Source organism: Pempheris klunzingeri, chromosome 8 (assembly GCF_042242105.1).
Source record: "Pempheris klunzingeri isolate RE-2024b chromosome 8, fPemKlu1.hap1, whole genome shotgun sequence".
Taxonomy (NCBI): Eukaryota; Metazoa; Chordata; class Actinopteri; order Acropomatiformes; family Pempheridae; genus Pempheris; species Pempheris klunzingeri.
In genome coordinates, this window is record NC_092019.1 from 6704776 (window position 1) to 6731328 (window position 26553).

Consider the following 26553-nt stretch of genomic DNA (forward strand, 5'->3'; position numbering starts at 1 on the left):
CATTAGAAATCTTTATTAAGTCACATCGATATGGAATGGCACAGCATCTTCACTTTGTCCAAAAGGACTCACATGAAATGTTAAAAGTCAGTCATCAAAGCTGCTCCATATGTACAAATAATTAAAATTAAATACAATAGCTTTTGAAAAGTAAAATAATCATTATAAATACAAAAAAATGTACAAACTATTTTCCCCGATTTCTGTTCCCTTGTTCTTTAGTTCAAGTTGAGGTTTTTCACTAGTGTTGATCAGTTTTGTGTTAATCCCCCGCCCTCCCCTTGCTGTGTTCTCACGTCTTGATGAGGCCCTCTAGAAAGTCTTTTTCCACCATTTCCTCGATGTTCTGTCGAGCTCGACTCCAGAAGACTTTCTGGCTCTCCAGCTTGTGGCCCTCCTTGTGGCTGGGGAAGGAGGCGTCTGCAGGGTTGTGGGTGTAGGCGGGACCTGAGCGGCTGCTGGCCTTGCTGTTGAACACCTGGCTGAGCAGGTTGAAGAAGGGCAGCAGCTGCTCCATGCTGCGGATCACGTAGAGGGTCAGCATCAGGTGACCGGGCTCCCAGGACAGGGTTCGGGTGGAGCAGTCCTCCTCTGGGTTTTTCTGTGCAAGGTGGGAAATGGATAACAACTTACTCTAGTAGGAAAATTCATGTGCCATCCTGCAGGTGTGGGACAATGCAGCATGAATGATGGGCCACAACTTTCAAAAAAAGGTCCTTTAATGAACGTTTCCCTGAATGTACTCTTTGAGGCAGCCGTTTGCCTCAATCATTTAATAACCATGTGTGGACAGAGGGAGGGGGAGATACCTTGGCTCGTTTCCTCAGCAGCTTGGCCAGTCGGACCACGTAAGGTTTAAACTCTCTCTGGTGAGTCCCCTGACGTCTCACTTCCAGTCCTGAATCGTCTGAGGCCTCTGGGATGAAGGCCCAGCGGTACCTGTAATGAGAAATCACGCTCTCAGAAATAACACAATTTGTATCTACTTAACACCAGACCAGTGATGGGTCACCTGAGCTTTACAAAGCAGCTATACCCAAATATCTCATTCACATGCACTCCACATACTGAGACTGGTCAATTCTTCCATTTAATATTGTCATCCCAAATGATCCCAGCTGTATTCACCCATTCTCTAACCCAACCTAATTATGCACAAAGCCTATTATGACACAGGCTTATATGTACTGACATCTGGAACTGAGGCAGGCTCTCAGGAGGCAGGGCCAAGGCCAGGTCCAGGAGCTTGCAGGCAGACAGATAGAGATTGAGCCAGCGCTGGCTGTTGTAGGAGGTGGAGAAGCCGTTCCCACCAGAATAGGTGGTCTCCAACCCAGCCACAGACGGCCCTGATGTCCTAGAGGTGGACAGAAATGTCATCAATAATGTCCATTTGCTGCTGCAACCCAGTTTGTAATATCAACAGATAACGTACCTTGATATGTCCTCATCTGCTGTTAGCTCCTGCTCCATCAGAAGGAAGACCTGAACCTGAAGGGGAACAGATGTAGCGTGTATGTATGATCGTATACGAGTAGGTCAGTGAGTGAAAGAGAATCAGTGTCAGTGACGTTTGGTTCTCACCAGCTCAGTGATCATGGTGGGCCACAGTGAGGTGAGATGCTGAGGTGACATGCGCAGCAGCAGCACTCTGAAGAACAGGAACACCTGAGCATGGAGGATGGGCACCTGAGGCAGACGCAGGCTCTCCACCAGACGCTCTGAACGCACAAACAAACTTCTGAGTATTTGCTGAACATGTGGTAAAACGTGTAAGTTAATAAACTAAACAAACACACTGAAATGTTGCTTTCAAGCAGCTCATCAAGCTTCATGTTTTTACTATTTTGTTGTGGGAAACGGTCTCTCAAAGTGAAGTTGTTACCTGCTGGAGCACAAAGTGCATAATACTGATACAGGTACATTATGCGTGTGCATTGGTTACCTTGTATGTCTGGCAGGTATTTCTGGTACTGGTCCACTTCACTGCTGTAGATGGTGAAAGCCAGGCGTTTGAGCAGCATGGCTCTCTGCTCCAGCTCAGCATCTCTGTTGGTGAACAGACTCAGAGAGCTGCTCTGAGCTACAGCCACCCGGGCTACAGGGAAACACACACACACAAGTCATAATTAGTCTACCTGCCAGTCTATATACTTAGAAATCTCCCAAAAAACCCTTCAGTCTAAGTCTATTAATGGGTTAGAGGGGGTCAGGCACACAGATTGTGAAGCCGTTTGAGGCAAATGTTGGATAAATAAAACTGGTTTGACTTTAACAATATCACATTAACATACTTCTGCAGCTGAGTGGGCTGCCAACATAACTGAATTGGAAAATAAGTGCTTGTTTTGATCAATACACTTTGCAGGATGCAGGTTTAATTCTGCCTGAGATGAGACATGAAAAGGGCACAGCACTAAGTGCCCTGCAAATGCCAACAAGAAAAAGATGATCTGGTTAATGGTCTGTGACCACACCCAGTGGTTATATCTACACTAATAAAAGAACCATGAAGCTTACTCATGAGGTCTCTGAATGTGGTCTTGTCATGAGTCATCAAATGGTCAATGATGGCTCTCCAGCTGAAAAATGGGGAAGATGATATTGATGTTAGACTTATTCTCCAAAGGCACTGAGACAGATTAACAGACACAGACCCCTTACATCTGACCAAAACATGTCCCATGTACCAAAGCTATGCTGATAGAACATTTTGGTAAAAGGTATTTAAACTTTGACTTTAAAATGCTGTCCGTCACTTAATGTGTTTCATACTGTGTGTAATAATCACTTGGGCTGCATGTTAACACCAGCTGTAAAAGCGGTCACCCACACAGGATCAAGTTTGCTCTCCTACTCACTGGCTGACGCAGGAGGAGTCCATCTGGAAGAAGGTGTGGTCCATGAAGAGGTCGAAGGCCTCCTTCTTCCAGGCACGGCGGGTGTACTGGTACCCGCTTAGGCTGCTCAACAGTTGGATGCAGGCCCGGTAGCTGGGGGCGTTGTGAGCACTGCCAGGAGTAACAGGAAACATATAAAACACGCATATGATCAGCTATGACTTATTTTCACACTTCATCTTCCTTCCTTCCTTACATGGCAAGAGCACTTCTATTTATCCACTTGACATTTCATGTCTTTCACCTTTACACTTGAAAACATAACACATGCATTAACATACTACGATCATAGAGTACACCTTTTAGACTAAAGTCATTCCACAGTTAAGATGTAAATTCAAGAAGTAAACTCCTAAACTTTGTACCAGTAATTCAGAGGAAATCTCAGTGACGATAAAGTTTGCAAGAAAATAAAAGTAGTCATTTCACACCTGTGGTTGCGGAGGTAGGGCACTACGTAGTGCATGATATTAACCAGCAGTGGGATCACCCTCTCCTTCTCATCACTGTAGAACACCATGTCCAACAGATGAGCCAGCACCTGACAAATGTATTCAGTGTTCGTTCATGTCAGTTTTACCCCATATGTTTTCAGTAGTCATGGCAACATTAAGTGATGTTCTTCCAAAATAACAGTTGAAAACAGGCATAAGGCATCTCTAACTACTTTGATTGCTTGGCTGCGAAATTATACACAGGCAGTATATTACTGCACTGGCCAATGGTAGAGCAAAGTGCACTGCAGCATTATGTTGATTTATTGCCATAAATAAACACATTCATCTATATGCTGCAGCAGTGAAGCACAGGCAAAATCTACTCAATCAGAACAACAATGAGCTAAAACAGCCAGGATGGAAGAAGGTGGCCAGTGATTTCTATTGTCCAGCTCAGCTCATTCACAGCACCACACTAAATCCAACACATTGATTCATTGGTTCTCTAATAATGACTGAAGTGGAGGTGGAGAGGGGGTCGTAAATCAGCTCTAAGGAGCTTAGTTGGAGTGTGTTACTGTAGGGCTGTGCCTGAGAGCAACAGGCCTAAACATTGCTGGTAAATGTGAGTGCGAGCAGCTTGAGACATAATCAAGACTAACAACAGAAATAACTGGCAGAGCCGCTGACTGATGGCCTGAGAAACAACAGTTGTGCAGGAAGAGTCGAGCTGAATCACAGAGACATGAGTGTTTTACCTCGGCCAACAGTGTGAGGGCGTGAACGCTGTACACTGATGGAGTAAAGCTGGAGGCCTCCATCACTGTGAGCATTAAATCTACAAAACACACATAGCAAACATTAGCAGCAGCTACAAAGCAGAAAAATGTTAATAGTGCCATGCGTTGTTTGTGCAAACTATGTTCACATTTTACATGGTTTTTGTAGTGCATGTGAACTGGAGTGCTCAGTTTTGACCCTTCACTCTGTGTTTCACATTCAGATTATTTTTTACACTTGATTTAGCTGGATTACATTAATCCCTGACATTAAAATACATCTCTGGTATAAACACAAGCATGATCTTCCCCTTTACAAAATACAGATTGCCCTCAACACAAATACAAAAAAGGTCCATATCCACTTCTACTTCTACTAAATCACAACCAACAGTTATGGATCACGTCTTAAACTGACCAATCATATGTCAGAAGAGAGACCTCATTGTCAACTCACACTCACAGTAGATGCAGTGCCTAAAACTTAAGAATAGTTTTGGTAGGTTTATTGAGAAATTAGCTGTTATATACCGCAGTAATATACAACAGATACAGATAAAAGCTTCACTGGCACGTGTGTGCAGCACTACCTTCTACATCAGCTTCCAGGTTGGCTCCATCCACAATAATCTGAGGAGAGGCCTTCACCTCCAAGTTCCTCCTCAGCCACGTGGTTTGCTCCAGAGAGGAACCTGCAATTGTCCCGATGGCTTCCACCACCTTGTGGGTCACATCCTGAATGCACAATTGATATTCAGTTACTCCAGTAAGAAGTCCTATTCAATCAGACTGTTTTGACTGTGGTTCACTGTATAATCCTGCATGACCATAAAACATCGAACAAAAGTAAAACAAAAATAAAATGCAAGCCAGGATTTTATTGAAATAAAAAAAGAAATATAAACTAATAGAAACAATTGAGAGTTGAATAGGAGTCAAGGTGGCTACAGCAATTACCTGCAGCTCCCGTTGGTCCTTCTTGCTCTCCAGATTGGGATTCTTCAGAATGAACTCATTCAGAACTCTGGAGAAAACACACAGACAAGGGAGAGCCACATTAAATAAAGAAAATAATGTGGAAGTGGAAGAAGGTGTACCCTCTGCAGCCTGATTAATTAAGATCCACACTGTGAACATTAACCATGAGCAAACCCATTAACATCCCCAAAACTGATAAATGTAAGTATAACTGTACAAGTTATTCCCCAGGTGTTGTGAGGACAGAGGGACACCTGTATGACAATTAAAAGAGGAGAAGGAGGGGAAACCAACCCAAGTATAAGAAACTGTCCAGGGGCAGGCAGGCCTAATGGCACTGAGTCCTTCAGCAGTGCCAGCAGAGATGGCCAGCTATCAACTAAACTGGACACCGGGATCCTGGACAAAAAACACACAATCAGGAGTGAGAAGTTAAACAAATAGGGGGTAGAAGGGTTAAAAGCAAAACATCCTTTACATTAAAGAACAATAGATATACTGAATAAACATGAATATACTGTCGTTAGGAAGCAGTGAACCCACCTCTGTACATAGGCATAGAAGAACTGCAGCATGCAGACCTCCAAAGAGAGGTGCTTCTGTAGGGAGCAGTAAATAAATAATGTTAATGTAATGGATGACTATGGACAAGGAGTAGCTAAAAGAAGATATGTCCATTTATTGACTAAATGTATGACATAAATTAACATATTTCAGCCAAAAAGCCTTGTTACTCTTCTCAAATTTTTAAATAACTCATATGTTTGCTAAATTTTCTAATTGAGAATCAGAACTTTAAAACTTCCTGTTGGTTGGACAGTTACATTTGTGATTTTTTGTTTTTTAACGCAGGCAGAAAGTCTTGCAGCTCTGCACTGTCTAATACACTGAGGGAAATGATGAGGATAAAATTATTTACACAAATGGAGTTTCAGCAACAAACATTTAAACACCAACCTTGTCCTTTGCTATGGCAGGCGGCTGCTTCAGGACCTCTTTGACTGTCTGCATGACTGTCTCAGTGCGCATGGCGCTCACCGATCGAACCAGCTCGACCAGCAGCAGCTGTTCCTCACTGGCTAGAGGAATCACCTGAGTGACGTGGTAAAAATAAAATGATTAAAACTCAATCAGACACATACTGGAGTCTGGTCATCTCTTTTGGGCACAATGCTAGTGAGAGAATGAGTCTAGTGAGCATAACCTAAAAACATCAAAAGAGCACCCACCTTATTTCTGACTGGAGTCTTAAGCTGTTTCCTCTCATTCCAAACATAAGCAATGGCTGCCATGAAGTGAGCACCATGGTTCATGGAGATTGGACCCAGCAGCTCCAGGATTTGCTGCCTGAGGTTCTGTAGAACAGATACAAACAAGGAGGTTAGGGTATATCTAAAATAAATTGTCAAAGCTGCTGTTAGGTTCTGTGTACACTGCCCTGAGTGTAATGCTCATATTATTAGTAATAGGGACACAGACTCTGTAATGATTACTAATCATTTCCTGCACAGGATATAAATCACCACTATCGCAGTGAAAATTAAATGACAAACCCACCTCCAGCTAAACTAATAATCTGGACATGGCTAATAATCTGTAGCCTGTAGGAACATACAACATATAATTGCTGAAGTCCGTCAGTGCTTGTAATGAGATTGTGTTCTGGCTGTTGAGACCATTAATCCCACTGTTATGTGTGCCGTTATATACTTTGTGTGCAAACTGGACACTATAGTTTTCCATTTCACATCCAACCTCTGTTAAGTGCGGCAGGAGACATTTCATTTAATTTGAAAAATTGAGCTAGTTTCAATTTGTTCTACTTGGACCGGGCTTAAGACAACACAAGTGAGATATAGAAGAGTGGGAATGCATTCATCATAACCACCATTTCATCTTTTCGAGGTGGAAGAGGCATAGTCAAAGTTTAGAATTATGTCAGGCACTTCTTCTCATGTTTGTTCAGTCAAGCACCGCCCTTAATCTGTAGTCAAGACAAGCATTTAATTATGACAATGCAAAGACTAGTTATCATCTTGCCAGACCTGCATGAATTTCGAGTCGTGTATTTTGAATTTTTAATAGGAAAAACTGTGAATACATGCTGCCTGGTTTACCTTAGTGGAGCCCAGATTGATGTTGGATGTCGAGGCAGCCGAGGCAGCAGCTGGCTTGTCAGAGTTGTCAGCCTGATGGAGGACGCTCCACAGCAGGGTGACCGAGGACATGATGGTGTGGAGGATGGACAGGATGCCTGAACGAGCCTCAGCCAGGTGCTTCTGGTCAACACTCACTTGTAACTGAGAGGCAGAACATGCAACAAGACAGTCAGTACTTTCAGAAATTATGCGAAGAAATAGAAAATATCAAGCACATCTTAATCATCGTATTATTGTATGTAACAAATTAATGCATTCAGAATTGATACGTATGTAAACGAGTCTGTGAGGTTGTAAATATTCACTGAGAAATGAAAGAGCAATTTGCAACAATACAGTGTGCTAGGCGCCCTCACCTGGTGATACTGGGAAGTGGGATCCAGCAGGCAGTAGTGGATGATGGCGGTCACCCCCTCCAGCACTGTCAGAATCAGGTCAGGAGGGATGCAAAGAGCCATCCACTGAGGTCTAGAAGATAGTGGGAGTATGTCAAATTTAAAAATATATATATTTTTGAATTGATGTATTTCTATAGAGAACTTGTGAATGTCAAGCATTTTGATCACAATCGCTACATCAGAAAGATGGGAGAGGAATACAACAGCCTTTGCATCTTGTGGTTAAGAGTGCCATCTGGTGGCCAAACCCTTGCTAAGCCATGCCATTGCATTGTACTGCCTGTAAAATATACCTGGATGGAGAATGGCTTATCATAATAGTATAGCTGATCATTGTGATCCATGTAGATGTTATTACCTGGTGTCAGTTATCCCCGTCTCATAGCGGTACTGCTGAAGAAGATTGTCCAGGTTTCTGCACAGCTGCAAAGTGACTGAGGCCACCACCCTCCTCAGCACCCTCCCCATGTAAGGCAGGGTGGCTGTGATGAGTCCAATCCACTGAGGATGCATCTTACACGCATGGTGCTGATGCAGCGCCCTGATCACTGCACACAGGAACATACCCTGTGCTGTGATAGGCTGTCCATGGAGGTATTGCAGTGATGTCATTGGCTGTTGAGGGTTGACATGCTCCACTTCCCCGCCAAGGATCTCAAACCCAGCCCCAGCACCACCTCCCGTCCCTCCACCTCCTGCCACTCCCCCCACGGGTCCTCCTTCTCCTCCTTCATCAGCTGGCACCAGGACTCTGTGCTCTAGTACAACCAGGCTCTGCAGCAGTCTGAGCAGCTGAGACTGGACAGCGCTACAGCTGTCTATCTGGTCCTCTGACAGGTTGATAACACTGTCCTCAGACAGACCTTCTTCCACTGTGGCCACATTCACCCCTGCAACCCGCTGCTCATGCCACTTTTGGGCGCTGAATATGGAGGAGAGCAGGCAATGGAGAACCACCTTCTGAACTTTGCACTTAGACAAGACATCGCTGATGAAACTGGCAAAGCCCTTTGCTGACCCTCCTGTGACTTTGCCTAGCTCGCTGAAAAGGAGAGTTAAGACCTCCACGCTAGTCAGCTGCATAGCCCGGTTCCCTGCCAAATCCTGAGGGCCTGCTGCCACGTGGGCAGAGTAATAGCTTCTTAGGAAGTAGAGACAGAGAGAGATGATGATCTCAAGGTACATGGCGCTGCGGAATGAGTGCGAGTGGGAGTCCTGGGGGATGGGGCAGTAGAAATCTTTGCCCATGACGGAGACCCTGTGACGGGCTAGGAGGTTTTGGAGTAGAGAGAGCTGTGGAGTGTAGGTGTTGTTGATGCTGGTGGTGGAGATGGCACTTACAAACCCTGACGGAGCAGCTCTTAGCATGGCTGCGATGGCTGACAGGGCGTGGAGGGCCCGGGAGGAGTCATACAGCTGGAGGTAGAGCAAGACATGTTGGTAGAGAGGATGGATGTTAAAACGAGGTGGGGCGGAGGAGGATCTGCGTCCTGTGACACTGACACCTCCTACAGTCCCACCAGAGCCCCCACTGGGCGAGCCAGTATCACTCTCAATCTCTGACACCTCACCCTCCCCACAGCTGTACCAGTTCTCTAGATCCAGGCTGTCACCAAAGAAAATACTGGGAGGCCGCAATTTTTCAGCTTGGCTAGCCATCTTTCTCTGCCTCTCCTCCTCTTTCCTCTTGGCCTTCTTGATTTTGGGCTTGGCCCCTGGAGATTTGTCCGCCAGCCTCTCCATGATCTTCCCTTTAAGGCTAAGCTGGGTGCTGCTATGGCTACGTTTACGGGCCTGAGGGTCGTCCACCCGCAGGTTGTGGTCTGGGGTGACTGGGTCGGAGCTGTCTGGCAGTGTGACAATGGAGGGTGATGAACTATGACGGGTGATGCCCTCTCTGTGCTGCTCCTCTGCAGACATATCAGCTGGTGTAACAGAGAGGAACTCCAATGTCCCTCCAGCCAGCATCTCTGGCAGAGTCTGGTGGTTGGAGGTGGGTGGAGGGCCGGAATCAAGACGGAGACCAGTGGAGGTATCTGAGGAAGTGCTGTCTGTGTCTGTCTGGGGCCAGTTTTCAGGTGGAGGTGAGGCTTCAAGAGTTTCCTCATCTGCTAAACTCAAAACCCTGTCTATCAGCTCTTTTATAACAGAGGAAACAATCTCAGCTATAGAGTCTTCAGACATGTCATCTGTGGAGCCAGGCTGTTGGTCTGAGCCATTGACGGTGCCGCTGACACCCTCTGGTTCCTCAAAGCTCCCATTTTCCACTGTAGATGAATGAGAACCACTGGACTCTGAGCTGTGGGGCTCCCCCTGTTGGTCAGCAGGTTGATATTCTCCAGCTAGTTGCAAGTTCTCACTGCTCAAGCTCAGCAAGGAAAGGCTGTCACTCAAGGGGTTGACAGTCAGACAGAACGGCTCCATATCACCTAGTGACAGGCCTCGGAGCTCCCCATGTGCCATCCTCTCCCCTTGGAACTGACCGCAGTCTTATAAAAGAAAGATAGGGAGGAAAGAGGAGAAGTAAATTTTACATAAACTGGTAAATGCTTCAAGATTCTGTTATCATAAAAAGCTAATGTGGAAACAAATAGTTTACAATGAAATGAAAATACCAAGTAAGCACCAGTAAAAGAAAAACACTACAAAAGCAGAATTACTGTCTGAGAAGCCGGAGTCCCTGGTGTAAATTGGTTCTGATTGCTCCTGTTCAGGTGGTTCAGGGAAGACTTGGGTCCAGTGACGCTGGGACTGTACCCTCTGAATGGATACTCGATGGGTCTTAGGGTGAAGCAGGAGGAGGAGGAGAGGCTCTAAAACCCGAGCAATGTCATGTCTCTGAAGGACCTGATTCAGCCAAGCCCGACCAACAGCGCTAGTACACGGATCCCAATAACTCAGACTGTCGAGCATGATGAAAAGAGATCTGAAGGACAAAGTGAAAACATGTGAAGAGGAAGAAAAAATGAAAAGGACAGAGAATCACAGGAAAGGCACTTGATACAAAACACAACTGTGGTAATGGAAAATCCCTTCAAATAAATGCGGCACCATTTCTGAGGCCATCCTACCAACCTGTCAAATGTGCGATTAAAAGGAGAGGACTTGGTCATGTTCAAATCTCGTGTCAAATGCCACAGCACGGAGAACTTCACATGGGCCTCCAGCCGAATTCTCTGAAAGAAAACGGTGTCTGAGCTTTATTTTGTTTTTTTAAACAACTTTTGTTTATGGGTGTTGCCTGGGATGTAAAGTTCCTACTGTACTAACCTTGTCTCTGTGCATGAGTTGCTGACTGATGACGTCCTCACAGATGCTGGAGGAAGGCACCAGGTTGTGGAGTTGGTAGAAGAGCTCCACACTGCGCTGATGGTGCTGAGGCGTTCCCTCACTCAACTGGTCCCACAGGATCAGAGCCACACTCTGGGGAAAAAGATTGGAAATTAAACAAGACCATTAAAGAAAAGAAATCCACTGATAGTTCCACTGTAACCTAAAATGAGATCTCTACCTTGAAGAAGTCTGTCTTGTCAGCGATGTATTTTAGGATTCCCTGAGTGAGTGGTGGCCTTATGACAACAGCTACTCGACCCTGGCTGGGGCTCATGGGCTGGGCGGACTCGGAGCTGCCGCCAGATGCCACGCTCTCTGCGGTCACCATGGCAACCGACTGGGTGAGTCCCACGAGGTCCATGAGCAGGGAAATGGCCACGCCCTGCAGGCTGAAGTCACTGGCCAGGCAGCAGGCATCCATCAGGGTCTGCAGCCACACTGGCAGACGGACCTGTTCACTGTCTGTATTGAAGCAGGGTGGATAGTAAGTATTTAATGGCAATAAATCAAACCTTTAAAAGCTGTAGAACAGCTTTAGATGTTTACCCTCTGTGCATATACTCCCACAGTACGCATATCAAAACAGAGAGTCATTATCACACTTTATTACCGCCCGTTGGTCTTCAGCTTTGGAAGTGCTCATTACAGTTTAAGCAGAGCAATAGTTTGCACACCATATGTACCAACTAAAAAATAGAGACCCCTTAATTTTCCATCACTGAGTGCTTCTGGCACTTACCAAACTGCTCTTCCTGTGCGGGTGAGGACTTGAGGTTGCCCTCTGCGATGTAGACTGGGAAACTGGAGCATTCCAGGAAGAGCTGGCAGGCAGCACTGAAGGCAGCAACACATTCCCTCTGGACCAACCCTGAGTCTGAGCATGACTCCACGTGATTACTGCGCTGGGAGCCCTCTGAAACCAGGGGCCCCAACTGCATGACCTCGCCTCTTTCACCCTCAGCTTTGCCCACCTGCCCAGGGGTAATATACAAGGTGATGAGTCGGGAGAGAAACTGCTGGAAGTGCTCCAGGCAGCACTGCATGACTGGTTTGTCCAGAGGCTTGGTCTGAGGTGGGCCAGAGGAGCGACGGCCAGTTTTGACCGCTGGTTGGGGATGAGGGGTTCGCTCCGTTTCCTCTGTGCCATCTCCCTGGTACTGAATGAAGTCTGTGAAGCCGCTTTCTGACGAGCGACTGCTGGGAGGGTTTTCCCCATCCTCAAACACCTCCCCACTGCCACGTAGCTCCAGAGTAGCGGACAGAGTCTGCAGGAGGACGGAGGAGGATAGTTGATGAAGGAGGGTTAGCAAAGAGTGATGATAAATAAAGGTCACACTGGTTGACCTCTAGCCAGGTTCAATTTGGGAGGAGCTGTACTAGGAATTACATGATGTCATCAATCTCTACGAACAACAATGGTGCAACAAAACTAGCAGGAGCGTGAGGGAGACATCAATCAATTGTAGGTTGTAGGACACCACACACGCCAACAAAATCTAAAACAAAGGACTACAAGCTGCCAGTACTCCTAAATTGATGAACAGGTCCTTTAATAGAGCTACTTATCACCTCCACCAAGAAGTTTATGTTTCGGTACAGATTGTATATCTGTTTCACAGAAGGATTATGGGAAAACTTTCACCTTCATGAAACTTGGAGGAAGGTTGTGGCATGGGCCATATCATAGAAGACTGGACTTTGGCCTTGGAGGAAGTCTGCACTCACTGAGTGCCCTTTATTAATGTGTTCTGATGTAGTTGTGATCAAATGGGAAACATATTATTGATTTAGCAGTTAAATTCTACATTTATATGTACTGTATTTTGCCATACCCTTTACACCGAAAAATCCTTTCCGTTAATATCTGACTATACAGAGCCATTGTAGGCAATGCACTGCTTTATAGCAGTATTTTCGCATCCAGCACATGCGTTAATTTGTCAGGTATTTAATTCTATCAAAAACAGAATTCCTATCTGGAATATCTAGAATATAATCTAGAAACACTTACTTTCTTAAATTTCCAGAAAATGCAATTCATTACAACATGTATTGGAATATAAGATTAGATAGATTAGACAGACTAGATAGATAGATACAATGGCAGAGGACTTTCCATATCCTGTACAATTATGCCACATCTATAATTCATTCAGTAAAAAATCTGTAATCTATTCAGTAAATGATTTGGCAAATGCATGTCTAATTATTAGTGTTAGCAGTGGAGGTCTCTCAGTGCATCATCCTCATCGCTGCGCTGTTCTGTGTCTTGTACACAGGTGATCGTACAGTGAGGCTGTATATATACACAGCTGTTGGCTTTGACCTGAGGGACATGTGACTGAGCTGTAGACCAAGCTAGCATCCTACTGCAGACAGACTGACAGACTTAAGTTCGCACAGTTCTTTGTCACAGTCCGTCTGTGGGAGCCTTGGGGCTTTCTGGGGTGCATTTTGATTGAGGCGGCATGCACATTGTGGAGCCTGGACTCAGATGGCACGTTACATAGCACGTTCTCTATATGCCCCTCAGGGTGGGGGGTGGGGATGTTATAGCATTCAGTGGATGTATGTGAAATGTTTTCCACTCTGATGGATATGGCTCACCCAGGAGACATCCATGGCTAGTCTAGAGAAAAGGCGAACAGGGCTCAGCTGTTGGTTAACCATCTTCTGTCTCTCTGCTTGTCCTCTCTTCTGGCCCTCGTGGGCTTACCTCAGTCTCTACAGCCCCTTTCTATCCCTGCATGGGACCGACTGACTGAAGTTTTATCATGGCTCACTGAGCTCTCAAACACTTAAACTACCAGGTTGCTGGACAGGGACCAGGAGGACCAGGACAGCCAAACGAGGCATTTGTTCTGTACAAGTCTTCAAATGTCTTGTGCCGAGGGAGTGTTGGATGGCAGGGTGAGTCGTGAGACCACTCAGCCAACGGCAGCACAGGGCAGGAGGCTGGCAGGAGCCAACAACAACCGGAGGGCTCCCTGTTCAGGGACCAGGGCACACCACCAGAGCCTGAACAGATGCATTTTTGGACTGTAACTTTGTAGTGGAAGAGGGTCAAGTGGGTCAAACAAGGATTTGCTCTGACTGAGGCAGCAACGGGACAGAATTATCAGCTGGCTTTTCAAAGCCAGAGGCTGGCATAGCAACAGCCACTCTGTTTTGGTGCTTGTAAACAATTTTAATTTCTAACTGACCAGTGTGGCAATCAGCTACTCTGATCACATTAAATAATTGATTAAAGTGGTGGGAAGAACGTAATATTTAACACTTTCCAATTAATATCTATTTCGATAAAAAGGAGTATTGTCCTTTATATGGAATGTTTTAAATAGTTTTCCTCACCCGTTTGTCCTCCTTGTCTCTGCTTTTATCCCTTGCTGAGTTTGAGGGGTTGTTGCAGGAACTGGAGAGGCCCTGAGCCTGGGGGCCCGAGGGCAGGGCCAGAGGCGACACCAGCGGTGGCTGCACTTTGCTGAGGATCTTGGAGCAGAGACGAAGGCAGTGAGTGAGCTCCCCGAGGCCCAGGGCCTGCAGGTGGCAAGTCAGAGCTGCCACCATACGCAACAGCAGCTGAGGAAGATGCTCTGTCTGGATCTCTATGTAGGTCTCCTGGTAATGTTGGAAGAAACAGAAGTGAGGGGAGGTGAGGACTTAATGTGTAATTAGTGGGTAAGTGGAAGGAGGTGAACCTGGTGGTAACTGTTAGCTTAACTAAGCTGTCGTTGGACTTTTATTAAAGTCTTCAAAATGACTGATGTAATCCAGCTTGCTTAAGCGTTATAAAATACACATTACATTCAGAATTATCCCTTCCCTCTCTTTTCCCTCTGGTTGTCAACGGGAAAAAGTAATTCCTGTTGAATTATAGGATGAAACAATATCTCCTACAGTCAGTTTCAGTCTAAAAATATAAATTATGGAAGTTATGGTGCAAAATCCGCTGCAGACCATTTATCAAGACAGACCTCTGACCTCCTCTATTTTTGTTTTTGTACGTTGGTTAAGAAAAAAATAGAATACAATTTTACCTTTCCTTCAAAAAAAGAAGACTCTGCACACTTACATCCAACTCAAGTGTTTAATGATAACTTTATCATTAAACATACTGCATATAAATGTGCACAGCCTTCTCTTCTCCATATTTGACTTAATGGCCTCTGCATTGTGTCGTGGGTGTGATTTATTTTTTAACTCAACAAAAAACATTTTTATGAAACAAAAGAAAACAGCAAAAAATGACAACCAAATCATAAAATGAGCATTATACCATGAGGTAAATTAAATTTGTCATATTTCTTACAAATATGTGAGCACTGCAATAGCATATAACTGCATGCATGCTTAACAGAAAAGCACATACACACTGAGCAGAGATCTCATTTTCGCAAGATCCAAACCAAACACCACATGTAATGACTGTTTCCACCTCTTGCTCTGGATCTCTTTTGGCATGAAAATGTGACAGTCAGTCAGTCAGTCAGTCAGTCTGAAATGGTCACTCAAAGCAGGGCAGGAACAAAGATGGCCTGAGGGATGTTGGCAGGACATTGCAGAAATGTTATCGTAGCCTCAGTGAAGCAGGGTGAGGTGAAAAAGCAGGAAAGAGCAGTACTTTACCTGGCAGATTACCCTCATGCTTCTAGTAGGCTTCAAGGAGAAAGAGCAGATAGTTTGAACAGACAGGAGCAAGCAGAGCACAGGCCACGCAACACTCAGTTTGCAGAAACACACGCACACACGCACACACACACACACACACTCTCACACACACAACACAAGGTTCTCTTTCTCACACTCTTTCAAACACACACAGAAACAAGCATTTAAACAGGGTCATAAAAGAGTGGGAAATTTCCAAACTATTCAGATTGGAAATGCTGTACAGACAAGCATATTTCTAAGAGGATGCAAACAATATTATTGGCAGGGAGGCTACGCACAGGTATTTTTGAACCTGTGTACAGATTGCACACATACACACAGACAGAGGAGAGAGAGGAGGTACGCACACACACACCCTACTGGTGGCCATAACATCCCAGAACTGGATTCAAAAATGGAGTTGGACAATAAATCTGACAACTTGAAGGCCAAATTGTCAATGTTCACAGAGGGCACTTGTAACATACTGGGAACGTAGTGGATTTAAAAACGAGGTGTGTGAGCCAAGAGAGAGTGAAAACAGAACAAAACACAGAAGGGAATGAAGAGAAGGAAAAGAAAGAGTGTAGCAGAAAGATACAAAAACGAAGAGGAACATTTTGAGAAAACATGAAAAGTGAAAGGGAGAAAGACTGAATGACAAAAACAGAAAATAAATTAGCAAAAAAGAAACACTGAAGAGAAAAAGATACACAAATATTATATAAACAGCATGAAAGTGTGAAGGGAAAAAGAATGAATGAAAGAAGTAGGTGTTTCATAACAAAAGAAAGTCATAGTGGCGTCAGACCATAGACAGAAAGCGGAAGAAAGAAAATGAGAGATGACATAGAAACGAAAGACAAAGCCAAAAGGGAGAAAGAAAGATACAAACAAGGACAGAAGAAAAAAGAAAGACACAGACAGACAGACAGAAGAGAAAGGAAGAAAAAGAAACATAGAAAGGCATAAAAAGACTAAAAGTATAAAAACAAAAGAAAGAATGAGAATGAGTGAAATACATAAATTAAGACAGACAGACAGACAAAGAAAGATACAGAAAGACAAAGACAGACAGACAGACGAGAAAGGCATACAAAGAAAAGTATGAAAACAGAGGAAGAAAGAAATATTGAGTGAAATACGTAAAGACAGACAGACAGACAGACAGAAAGCATCTCACCAAGGAAACAATATCCAGCAGGAAATCGACCAGCTGACAGAACTCCACCAATGAGAGCTCAGGAGGATCTAAGCTCCCAGCATGCCGTGGAGCACGTGTGCTGCTGTTCAGTGTCCTCCTGCAACACAGTTATATTCTCCATGATTAAGGTTTGATGGTTATCAGGTAGCTTCAGTGTTGATGATGTAAAACACCAGTGACATGTCCTCCACTCTTCCTAAAAACCAAACCTTTGGTAGGATAAGGATTCAGAAACATGACTGTGGTTTTCTCCAGAATTCACCCTCTGGTATTTACTCGTCGACTCACAATGTTTCCATTACTAGTGAGGTGTGTGTCAAAGTGGCCATTTGAGCATTTATGCACATACAGATTTGAATATACAAACCTGCAGCACTCCTCAAACCAGCGAGCGATGTAGTCCCACATGTAGTACGGCTCAAACGAGTTGAACAGGAGATTGGCTGTTTTAATCAGTTCTGCCGTCTTCTTGTTCTCTCGTAGTTTACTGAGAAATTAGCATCATGTTATTCACGGTTTGTATGGGTTTATAAATTAACATAAACATCCATAATAATGCCATAAAGTTTTTTTTTTTTTTTTTTTTAAATCATGCAAAATTACAAACATTTCACAATTTACAAGGCAACATTTACTTAACTTAAATGTAAAGTGTCCCTCCATGTCTTATGAATGTATATTTCACACCCTTCTAATCTCTAATTGCATCCATTTTCCTATTTCTACATTGAAGATTTACCCATTTTCCATTATTTTTCTTTGATGGTGCAACAACCAAACTTTCATTATGGACTTCATTTCAGTTTTATCATGTGTGATGTCTAAAAGGCACAAATGAGCAAGAGGTGGACTGGACTGACCTGCTGAGGTGTGTGTGGTCTTTACTGAATGGACTCTGGTTCTGGAGGTCCAGCTCTGTACGGCATTGTGTGTGAAGAGTCCGAAACACCTCGATCAGAACATCCTCCAAGATTGCTGGACCTAAAGAAAGACATGCACAGTGGGTGCATTGAATTAAGTCCATGTGGCGGGCTGCTTGTGTGACATGCATCCTTATTAATACATTTACAACACTAACTAGGTGGTTGCTGTCTATATATATATATATATATATATATATATACATATTGATAAAGCAGTTACCAAGCTCTGGTTTGTCCAGCAGACTGATGAGGATGCGAAATGGCTTGAGGTCGTGCATGAGGATGCTTTCCTCTTCACCGCCACGTGCCTTTCCCTGTAAGATCCCCACCATTGCCTGGACACAGAACAGGAAATATCTGTAAACTTCTGGGCCACTTTTGAGACAGCAGAGGCTACTTTCATTTGTTTTTTAGTTTGCTTTTTTAATTTTCTATAATATTTGGCAGAACCAATTAAATATCTGCATTGAGTCCCCTTTCATTTTCTTTTTTCTTTTTTTGTGTATGTTTCACGCTCCGTCTGCCACATAATGGGCTGATGCCAGGAACAGACGGTCTCAGTAGTACCAAACTTCTCCCAATGGAGGGAGCTCCAAAAACTACCTCAGAGCAGATGGCAGAAGAGCAAACAAAAAACAAAAAGCAAAACAAAAACGGAAAAAACAAAGACAAAAAATTCAAAAACAAAACTTCTCCTCCTGGTTGCTCTGTGTGCCCCCTGTTCCGACCCCCGGAGCACTTGAGCTCATCATGTGCCAGGAGGACAAAGGCTGTTTTGAGAGTGGCAGGACAGATTACACAAGTGTGTCTGTGCATATGTGTGTGTGTGTGTGTGTGTGTGTGTGTGAGACCTGGGAACTGTCTTCAAAAGGGAAGGCAACTGGGAATAGGAGACGGGGGCAGGACATAAATGCAAACCTCAGGGAGGATGTGGGAGGAGTGACAGGAGAACGATTAAAGGGGTGGATAAGGGCCAGATCTGCCAAACTGAGGATGAACCCCAACCAACACACACACCGCATTCCCCCTCTGCACACATATACACGTTTCATCTCAGGAGACATCTGATTCAGATATTTTTTGGAAGCCAAGTTCACACATAGGAACCACTTTTAATTGGTGACCTATTTGCATTTAGCTTGAAGCCTCACCTGGACTAACATGTCTTTAGAGAAGGTGTTGAAGTAGTGGCTAGCGTGCTCCTCTGGGTTGCTCTGCCGAGTGCTGCGGGGACCTATTCTCACCCCGTTGTTATCAAAACCTTCAAAAAACAAAAGACATCTATCATCACACAGACACTCAGATGTACATCCAGCATATTCAAGCACAAGAAGCAAAGCACTTATCCAGAATGAAGCAAATTGAGCTAAATGATGCGTGTCTTCCAGTTAATCCTCCTCTTTTTCTTTCTTCTTTGTACAGTCCTAATGACTGTTGTCAACATCACACACATTTCAGTTCATGGTGTAGTAAAGTATGTCTTGGACAGCTTCACACTATAGAGGCTTTGCCAGACTCAGAGTGGTAGGGCCTGTTAATCTTCAATATCACATTCATTGCGAAAAAGAAACCCTCTGAGATGCGAAGACACTGGCTAACAACTGAAGTAAGAATCACACAGCTGTGTTTATCCTAGCTGACGACCTCTGCCTTTAATCCACGCTCTTGTTCCTTATCATTTCTGGTAATTTGTTGACATACTTTAATGTTGCAATCATTGCGAGTTGCTTTGGAGAAGTGTGTAAGCCTGAGTGGCCGTCTTTAGCCATGCAGACACTTACCAGCATGTTCATCCACAGTGAGTTGCAAACAAGAGAAATTACAGTAAGACAACAACCACAGCAAATATAAGTCTAGTGTATGTTCCACAGAACAGAAAAAAATAAAATGGAAAACAACAACGCACACTTAGTGTCTTAGTGTCTACGAAAATCACAAAACAGAACAATTGTGTCTTCAAAGATTTGAAGGGCTCCCATGTAAATGTCTATAACTCCTATAAAAAGCCATTCCACACATGACACGATGAGTGGGAACCCTGGTACATCTGAATACCAGTGTTGTGTGTTTGTGTGTATTTCGCACCCAGCAGCCAGGCGTAGAGTCTGCGGTTGAGGGACATGTCTCTTCTCAAAACCACATGCAAGGCTGCCGACAGGATCCGGATCATGTCAGGGCGAGTCGCCTGAACACAGCAGAACAGACCAGAGCAGAGCATTGGTGACCGTTTCTCTCTCCCTTTCACACATAGATGCATAAATACAGAGAAACACACACACACACAGTACTGAGTCGGATAAGAGCTGCGTCCCTGCCCTGACAGGTCCAGACAAGTTTTGAGGTGAAGGATTTAACAAGCAAGCAACATGAATCACCACTGTGGCCCCATCATCATCACACAAAGACACAGGAAAAGACAAAAAGGACACACACACACACACACACACACACACACACACACACACACACACACACACACACACACACACACACACACACACACACACACACACACACACACACACACACACACACACACACACACACACACACACACACACAAAAATAAAAATCCTGAAATGACATAACAACAATGACAATACTAACGCTGGGAGGAGGCAGAAGCACCATGAAGCATTGTGATATGTCAATTTTCAGGTGAGCCGTAGGCAGCTTGTTCACACCAGAGGTGCATTTCTCCTCACTGGTCAACTAGCGATTCTGCTCTTGTGTGTGTGCATGTGTGTGTGTGTCGTCTCTGTCGCCCCCTGTTTAGACACAGCTGACGTACATGTGGAATACGTATATCATTTAAAAAGCACAATTACAATCTGCAGTCATACGACATACGATAAATGTAGTGGATCAGTAGATCTTGAAATTTTATTATGTGGAAGCAAAATTTGAGGGAGAGCGGAAGGAAAATCAAGCATAATTTATGATACGTTATCTGTGTGTTTTCTGGCCAGATTTGCTCACGTTGAGCAACAAAATATGGTCGTGCTTTGCCTCGTGGGCGCTGAAAAGAAGTTTCAGCCTCCTGTGTCACCAGCATAATACTAATACTATCTTATACACAGATAGCTTGATATACCAATATCAGCCAGTTAGAGACAGACACACACATCGTTACCATACTGCAGTTAACACACCTCAGACACACAGCTTTCCTCACCTGGCTCATGTGGAAGGGGAAGCAGAAGAGGATCAGGTCCAGCGTGCTCCTCTGAACCAACACACTTGAGTCCTGGACGGAGGTGCTCACTGCCTCCACCTGGTGAGAACAGAGACACACACACTACCTGTGTACATTACATTATATTATGTACAACACTGCACTGTTAGCCTATTTAAAGTGACACAGTGATTAGAGTTAAACCTGCAATGGAAATTGATTTGAACAGGTCACAACATGACACTCGACGTGGCTTTATGGCCCCTCTGAGCATCAAACACTACTTGGTTTTGGTAATATTGCGATTTTAACTAAATGTTATTGGCATTCAAACATTTCACCTGCTCAGCAAAATACGTTGCTGAGCAGTGTTAGTTAAAGACCCATATAAAATTTCATGGGGTAAGTAACATTTGTGGTTTAGGGGCAAGTCATTCTGTCATTTAGTGTTTTGGACAAGAGACGTTTATGTTGCAGTGCACTCGTGTGTACCATGAGCTCGATGTCACTGCCCATGACATAGAGCTGGTCCTCCATGGAGAGCTTGCGATTGAGGTGCAGCAGAACAAAGGACACCCCAGGGAGACGCACAGCAGGGCTGGTCAGGATGCTGCCCCACAAGGCACTGTAGAAGGCCGACTGCTCCACGGCTGCAGCCACTTTCTCCAACAGGGTGTTGGTTCTATGGAAAACAGACAGGACAGAGTGAACACACCAGCATTGCAGAGTGATGCACAGGCTTCAGAGCTCTTTGGTCTACAGCTAAATGCTGTGGAAGGGCTGCTGAGTTGCCCTTCCATGATGTAACATCACTTATCAGCACACTCATCTAATTAGTAAGTAAGCAAAAGACACTGGGGAGACAGATAGATACAATCCAGTGCTGGTGAGCTTTTTAGGAACAGAGCACTGACTCACTGCTGTTTAAGGGACCATTTGGCTCTCACTGTGAAGCTTTAATTTGCCATTAACTAACTGATATTACCTGAGTAGGATTTGTTTCCAGTATCTATGACTAATACTACATTTAGGTAAATGCAATCAATCTGCGAAATCTCAGTCAGAACAGACGGGACACTATTGTGTTTTAGGCTGATAAGACTTTAGCTTTAACATATAAAAGAAACTTAAATGTCGTCTGTGTAGCAACTGAGAGAGCAAACAGTAACAGGAAACGGCAACAGGAGGTTATGAAAATAATGCAACCTTCTGTTCACCTCTGCAATTTGACAGAAGCGAAATAAACTCGATGGAAGGATGTAAAATAACGTATATCTGAAGTACAAGTAATAAAACTACAACATATGTAGTAGAAACTTAAATGGAAAACAAGTTGGCCGTGTACAAACTGGCCTTTTTCACAGCAGACATTTTGACGTGGTACCAGGAAAAGCACAGGTGTTGCTAATAACATTAATTGCATCTGGCATCACAAACTGGGACACTTAAATCTAACGGTGCTGGTGTTAATTCCACCAGTCACATCTGTGCTTTTCCTGCCAAAACAAGTTAAAGAGCCTGCCATGACAAAGTCCTATGAGGCAGCACCCAAGGCCAATGATGTCACCGCGGCTAAACCTGTAACCTCAGCGCCCTCTGCGGCCTGCGAGGGGAACTATAGTACCTCACAATAACTTCCCAGCTTTTGTCAACTACATCAAGTATATGACAATAAAAAAAAAAAAAAAAGAGCATTACATATGACAAAACTACTATAACCATCAAACGATAAACAAGTGTGCAACGGACTAGGTTTTGTCTTAGAGACAGACGTCTTTGGCATTAGTCTTCCAATGACTCATGTATCTCATGTATCATTTATACAATGTAAAATCAATTCCCTTTCACATTGTGCTGTAAAATGTTTTCTGCTAATGGCCTGTTCCAACGTCCGGATTAAAAGTGTTTTTCTTTCCGTTCCTGCTCCTCTCACCTGTCGTAATACTCTGAGCCCTCCTCCAGACCAGGCAGTACCCCAGTCAGTAGCCCCTGCAGGCCTGGTTTCAGGGTCTTTCCCAGGGGTAAGTAGTAGGTCTCATAGAGTCCCAGCAGCACAGGCTTCACAGACATAGCGGCATTGGAGAGTAAAGGGAAGAGCCCAGAGCTGCAGTGATGAAAAAAAAAAAACATATGAAAGATGTCAAGATCTAGCTGAAAAGGTTCTTGTACACAGCTAGTGGTGCTGCAGTATCACCTATAGAGAAAGAGGTCTTTGGCCAGCCTCTTGGGTCCGATGATCTTGAAGATGATCTCGTAGGTCTCCAAGGCCTTGCGGTGGACTCCGCTGGGCAGGGCGGGGTGGAGGCATTGGGCAAGTCGCTTGCCTATTGTCAGCTTCTTGGGAACCACTTGATATTTTGCATTGTTCTGCAAAACCTGAGACGGGATGTGGAAAACAATGGATGATAGTAATGGAGACGTGCGCAGAAAACAATGTACGCAGGATGTTTATCTGTGTACTTCACACAAGAGCACAAGATTAAATGAAACGCGTGTTCAGATATTTGTGCGTCTCTTATCGTGATATGGGGGCTCACTGAAACAAAACGCCGTCTGCCTTCTCTGCATCGTGTGTAATCTGGTGCAGTGTGTGTGTGAAGCTGTGGCCTGTCTGAAATCATTACCTTGTTGAGTTTACCCAGTGCAGAGATGAGGTCTGCCCACTCACTGGAGTACTCAAAGTTCTTGAGGGCTTTGTCCACTGCTGCCACATAGTTCCTGTACTTGGAGTCGCCGAGCAGCTCCACTTCCTCTGCATTCATCCTCCTGGGTGGTTAGTACGCTAATGGAAAACACCAGGCACACATATGTACATCACACCTGCAATGAAAGACAAAATCCAAAAATACACACTCATTAGGAGTTGTTGTCATCTTCACACTTGACCATGAAGAAAAAAAAAAGTCAAAGCTCATCAGCCAGTATGTGATCCAACATCTGCCGGGTGTAGCTGGAACCATTTTAATACACTGAGTCACACAAATCGGTTGCAGCTATCTTTGTTTTACATATTTGGAAATGAAGCAAAAATACCGATGTGCCTAATCATAGAATGACCTAAAATAAAGTCATCCACTGTCACGCAGTGAATCTGATGTTATTCCTACAACGCAATCATTCGGAGAGAAAAGCATTTATCTTAAAGGAATGACAATCCAGGCAGCAGATTCCCACACAGAAGGCACACAGTGTCATTCAGGCTGATAAACAAGCGGTTACGAGCAGCTACATGTTCTCTTTTATGTGGAGTTTTACTAGCACACGAACACACCTCACACCACATGCTCTCAGCGACTCAGTCCTGAAGGCAATTCTTCATGGTAGCCATTGTGCCTTATCACAGCAGGAAATGTGGAACTGATAACATTATTGATGACTCTTTAAACGTCCCTGGAAACCGTATCAGCAAACCTCAAACACACTGCATCTATTTACTGAGTGATATTACTGATCACTCCTGTGCTCTCCCTGCTGTGACATCCTTATGTATCTCTTGGCAGACTTGCACATAAAAGTGAAAGGAGTCATGTGGCATGTTTTTCCAGGACGTATGAGATCGTATTTAGCAGTCCAGATAGTGAAGTGAGGCAGGGGCGAGGCTGGAAATTCAGGGAAAAGCCAAGTTTGTGTGTGACAGCTGTCAGTTTTGCTCTCACTGACATAAACAAACACGAGTGTGGATGTAAAGTGTTAACAACACGGTAACTGTGGGGCAGGCTACGTTAAACGTCCAAACAGTTGCTGCTTACGCTAACGTCATGTGGGGAAAATACTGGTAAAAGAAGATTGATATAGCTGAGGCATATTCGCAAAGTCTTATGGGGATTAAAACGTTACTGCCGCTATAATTCGTGTGTGTGAGGAAGAGAGAGAGACAGGAAATGTTCCTGTAATTGCTAGCTGGAGCTAACAGCTACCTTGTCACTAGCTAACCCAGGTGAGGTGACTTCAGCTAACGTAGCGTTTCGTAGCGCTTTAAAACATCAAATATTCAACGTGATACAAAAACTTACCGTTGTGGGATACAGGCCAGCGACTGTCATTCAATCTTGAGCCCAGTTGGCCGTGTAAAAAACGGCTGACAGCGTCAATGATGTGACTGACTTAGCTAGCTAGCGAACGTTGGTAGCAGGTTGTTTAAATGATGGAGATGCAGGGCCCGGCACCGATGTCACCCGCTCAGGTCCCTTGACAAGAAGGCTTCGGAGGTATACAGAAGCTTTTTATATTGTACATATTCTCATTTCTCTTAGCGTGTAAATAAACAGTGATGAGCGCGTCAGTGGCTCCCAGATACAAAGCGAGACGACTGACAGCTCCCAGACTGCACTGCAGACGAGCCGTACGTCCAACCATAGCGTCCAACTGCCGCCGTCTTCCGCCTCTCGGCTCTGTGAAGTCACGTGATGTTACAGCAACGAGCCCCGGAAGTTATCTGCAAAGCCTTCAAAATAAGAGCTTTCTTTAAAAAAAAATGCTGCAATGATGCATCTGTTTATTGAAAGTGGGATGTCTTCTTGACTGTGAGTTAAGTGCCTTCACAAAGTGTTCTGTTTGTATGTTGTAATACCAATTCGACCCCTCTTAAATCTGTACTTAACAAATACCCCCATACTATAATAAAAAACTAATTCTGGACATAATGAAAACTAAACTAAAACAAAAAACTTTTATCGAATAAAAAACAAAATGAAACCCCAAACCCACTCTGGAAACTGAAAATAAACTAAATTGACCTGACCTGAAAACTGAAATTAAAAAAGAAATTAAAAAATTCAAAGCAAATTGAAAACACATAACTATAATAACTCTGATTACAACATTTTCACATCTTCGTATATGTTATTGTTTATAATATTCTTATTAAAGTTACCTCAGAGTCCACCTGTTAAACTCTAATAAACCCCGCCCTGCCTTCAGTCTTTCAAAACGTGCATTCTCATGAACAGTTCATTCACACACTTTTAGTCAAAATAATACTGACAAATAATGTTTAAAACCCCCGTAACAAAACGGATTTTTACTAAATTTGTGTCAGTCACTCCTGGGAATGATCACAGCTCGATGACCAACCAGGCATTTTGTTAAATCTCAGTTGGTTTTGGTCATTTGAAATACTTGCTAAAATATAAAATATAAAGTTATAATATTAACTAAGGCAGGTTATGGATTATTAACTAATCTTGTAGCTCTGTCTGATAGAACATGAATATGACAGAGAAACACAACGCTTTGAGAAAGCTCTCAGCATTACAACTGAAAGCAACCATAAACATTTGTACAACCTCAGATAGATATTTGGACACCGTATGTAGCTAATACTAAGGGGAAAAAAGATTTTTTTTTGCAAATCCCACTCTATAGATGACAAAAAAAATAAAGTGCAGAATACCTGCCATCACTTGAAGACAGCTTGAGTAAAATCTAAAACAAATCATACACTTATGTTTACTCTCTAACATACACAGTAGATGATAATGTGCTGATTAAGGAGGGCCCAGACACCAAACATTTATCAGAACATTTCACTTCCTGTCAAAGGATTATTTAATATTGTTTTATTTTGAAATGTCTGACCGGATGCTCCCCTCTTACCATAGTGAACTTGACACCGGTG

The 26553-nt window shown here is 43.9% G+C and overlaps 1 protein-coding gene across 2 annotated transcripts; it reads right to left on the bottom strand.

Annotated features, from left to right (window-relative positions):
• Window positions 1–25253, bottom strand: dop1a (DOP1 leucine zipper like protein A). 2 transcript variants are annotated; one of them, XM_070834860.1, is made up of 37 exons: window positions 24950–25253; window positions 23561–23718; window positions 23131–23312; window positions 22870–23040; window positions 21429–21618; window positions 20937–21035; window positions 19847–19946; window positions 18913–19022; window positions 17982–18096; window positions 17699–17819; window positions 17206–17325; window positions 16818–16935; window positions 14336–14602; window positions 11724–12249; window positions 11163–11446; window positions 10922–11074; window positions 10727–10827; window positions 10312–10577; window positions 8010–10140; window positions 7610–7721; window positions 7212–7394; window positions 6324–6449; window positions 6052–6186; window positions 5638–5693; window positions 5389–5493; window positions 5074–5140; window positions 4707–4851; window positions 4096–4175; window positions 3332–3441; window positions 2862–3011; window positions 2521–2582; window positions 1946–2098; window positions 1585–1721; window positions 1436–1491; window positions 1193–1357; window positions 810–939; window positions 1–601 (listed from the first exon to the last, which is right to left on the bottom strand). In XM_070834860.1, the coding sequence occupies exons 2-37, from the start codon at window positions 23696–23698 to the stop codon at window positions 293–295; spliced, it is 7473 nt and encodes a 2490-aa protein (XP_070690961.1). In that variant the 5' UTR covers window positions 23699–23718; window positions 24950–25253; the 3' UTR covers window positions 1–292. The 2 variants fall into 2 exon arrangements, with proteins under 2 accessions (XP_070690961.1, XP_070690960.1); XM_070834859.1 differs by having other exon boundaries at window positions 23561–23756.
• Between the last annotated feature and the right edge of the window lie 1300 nt (window positions 25254–26553).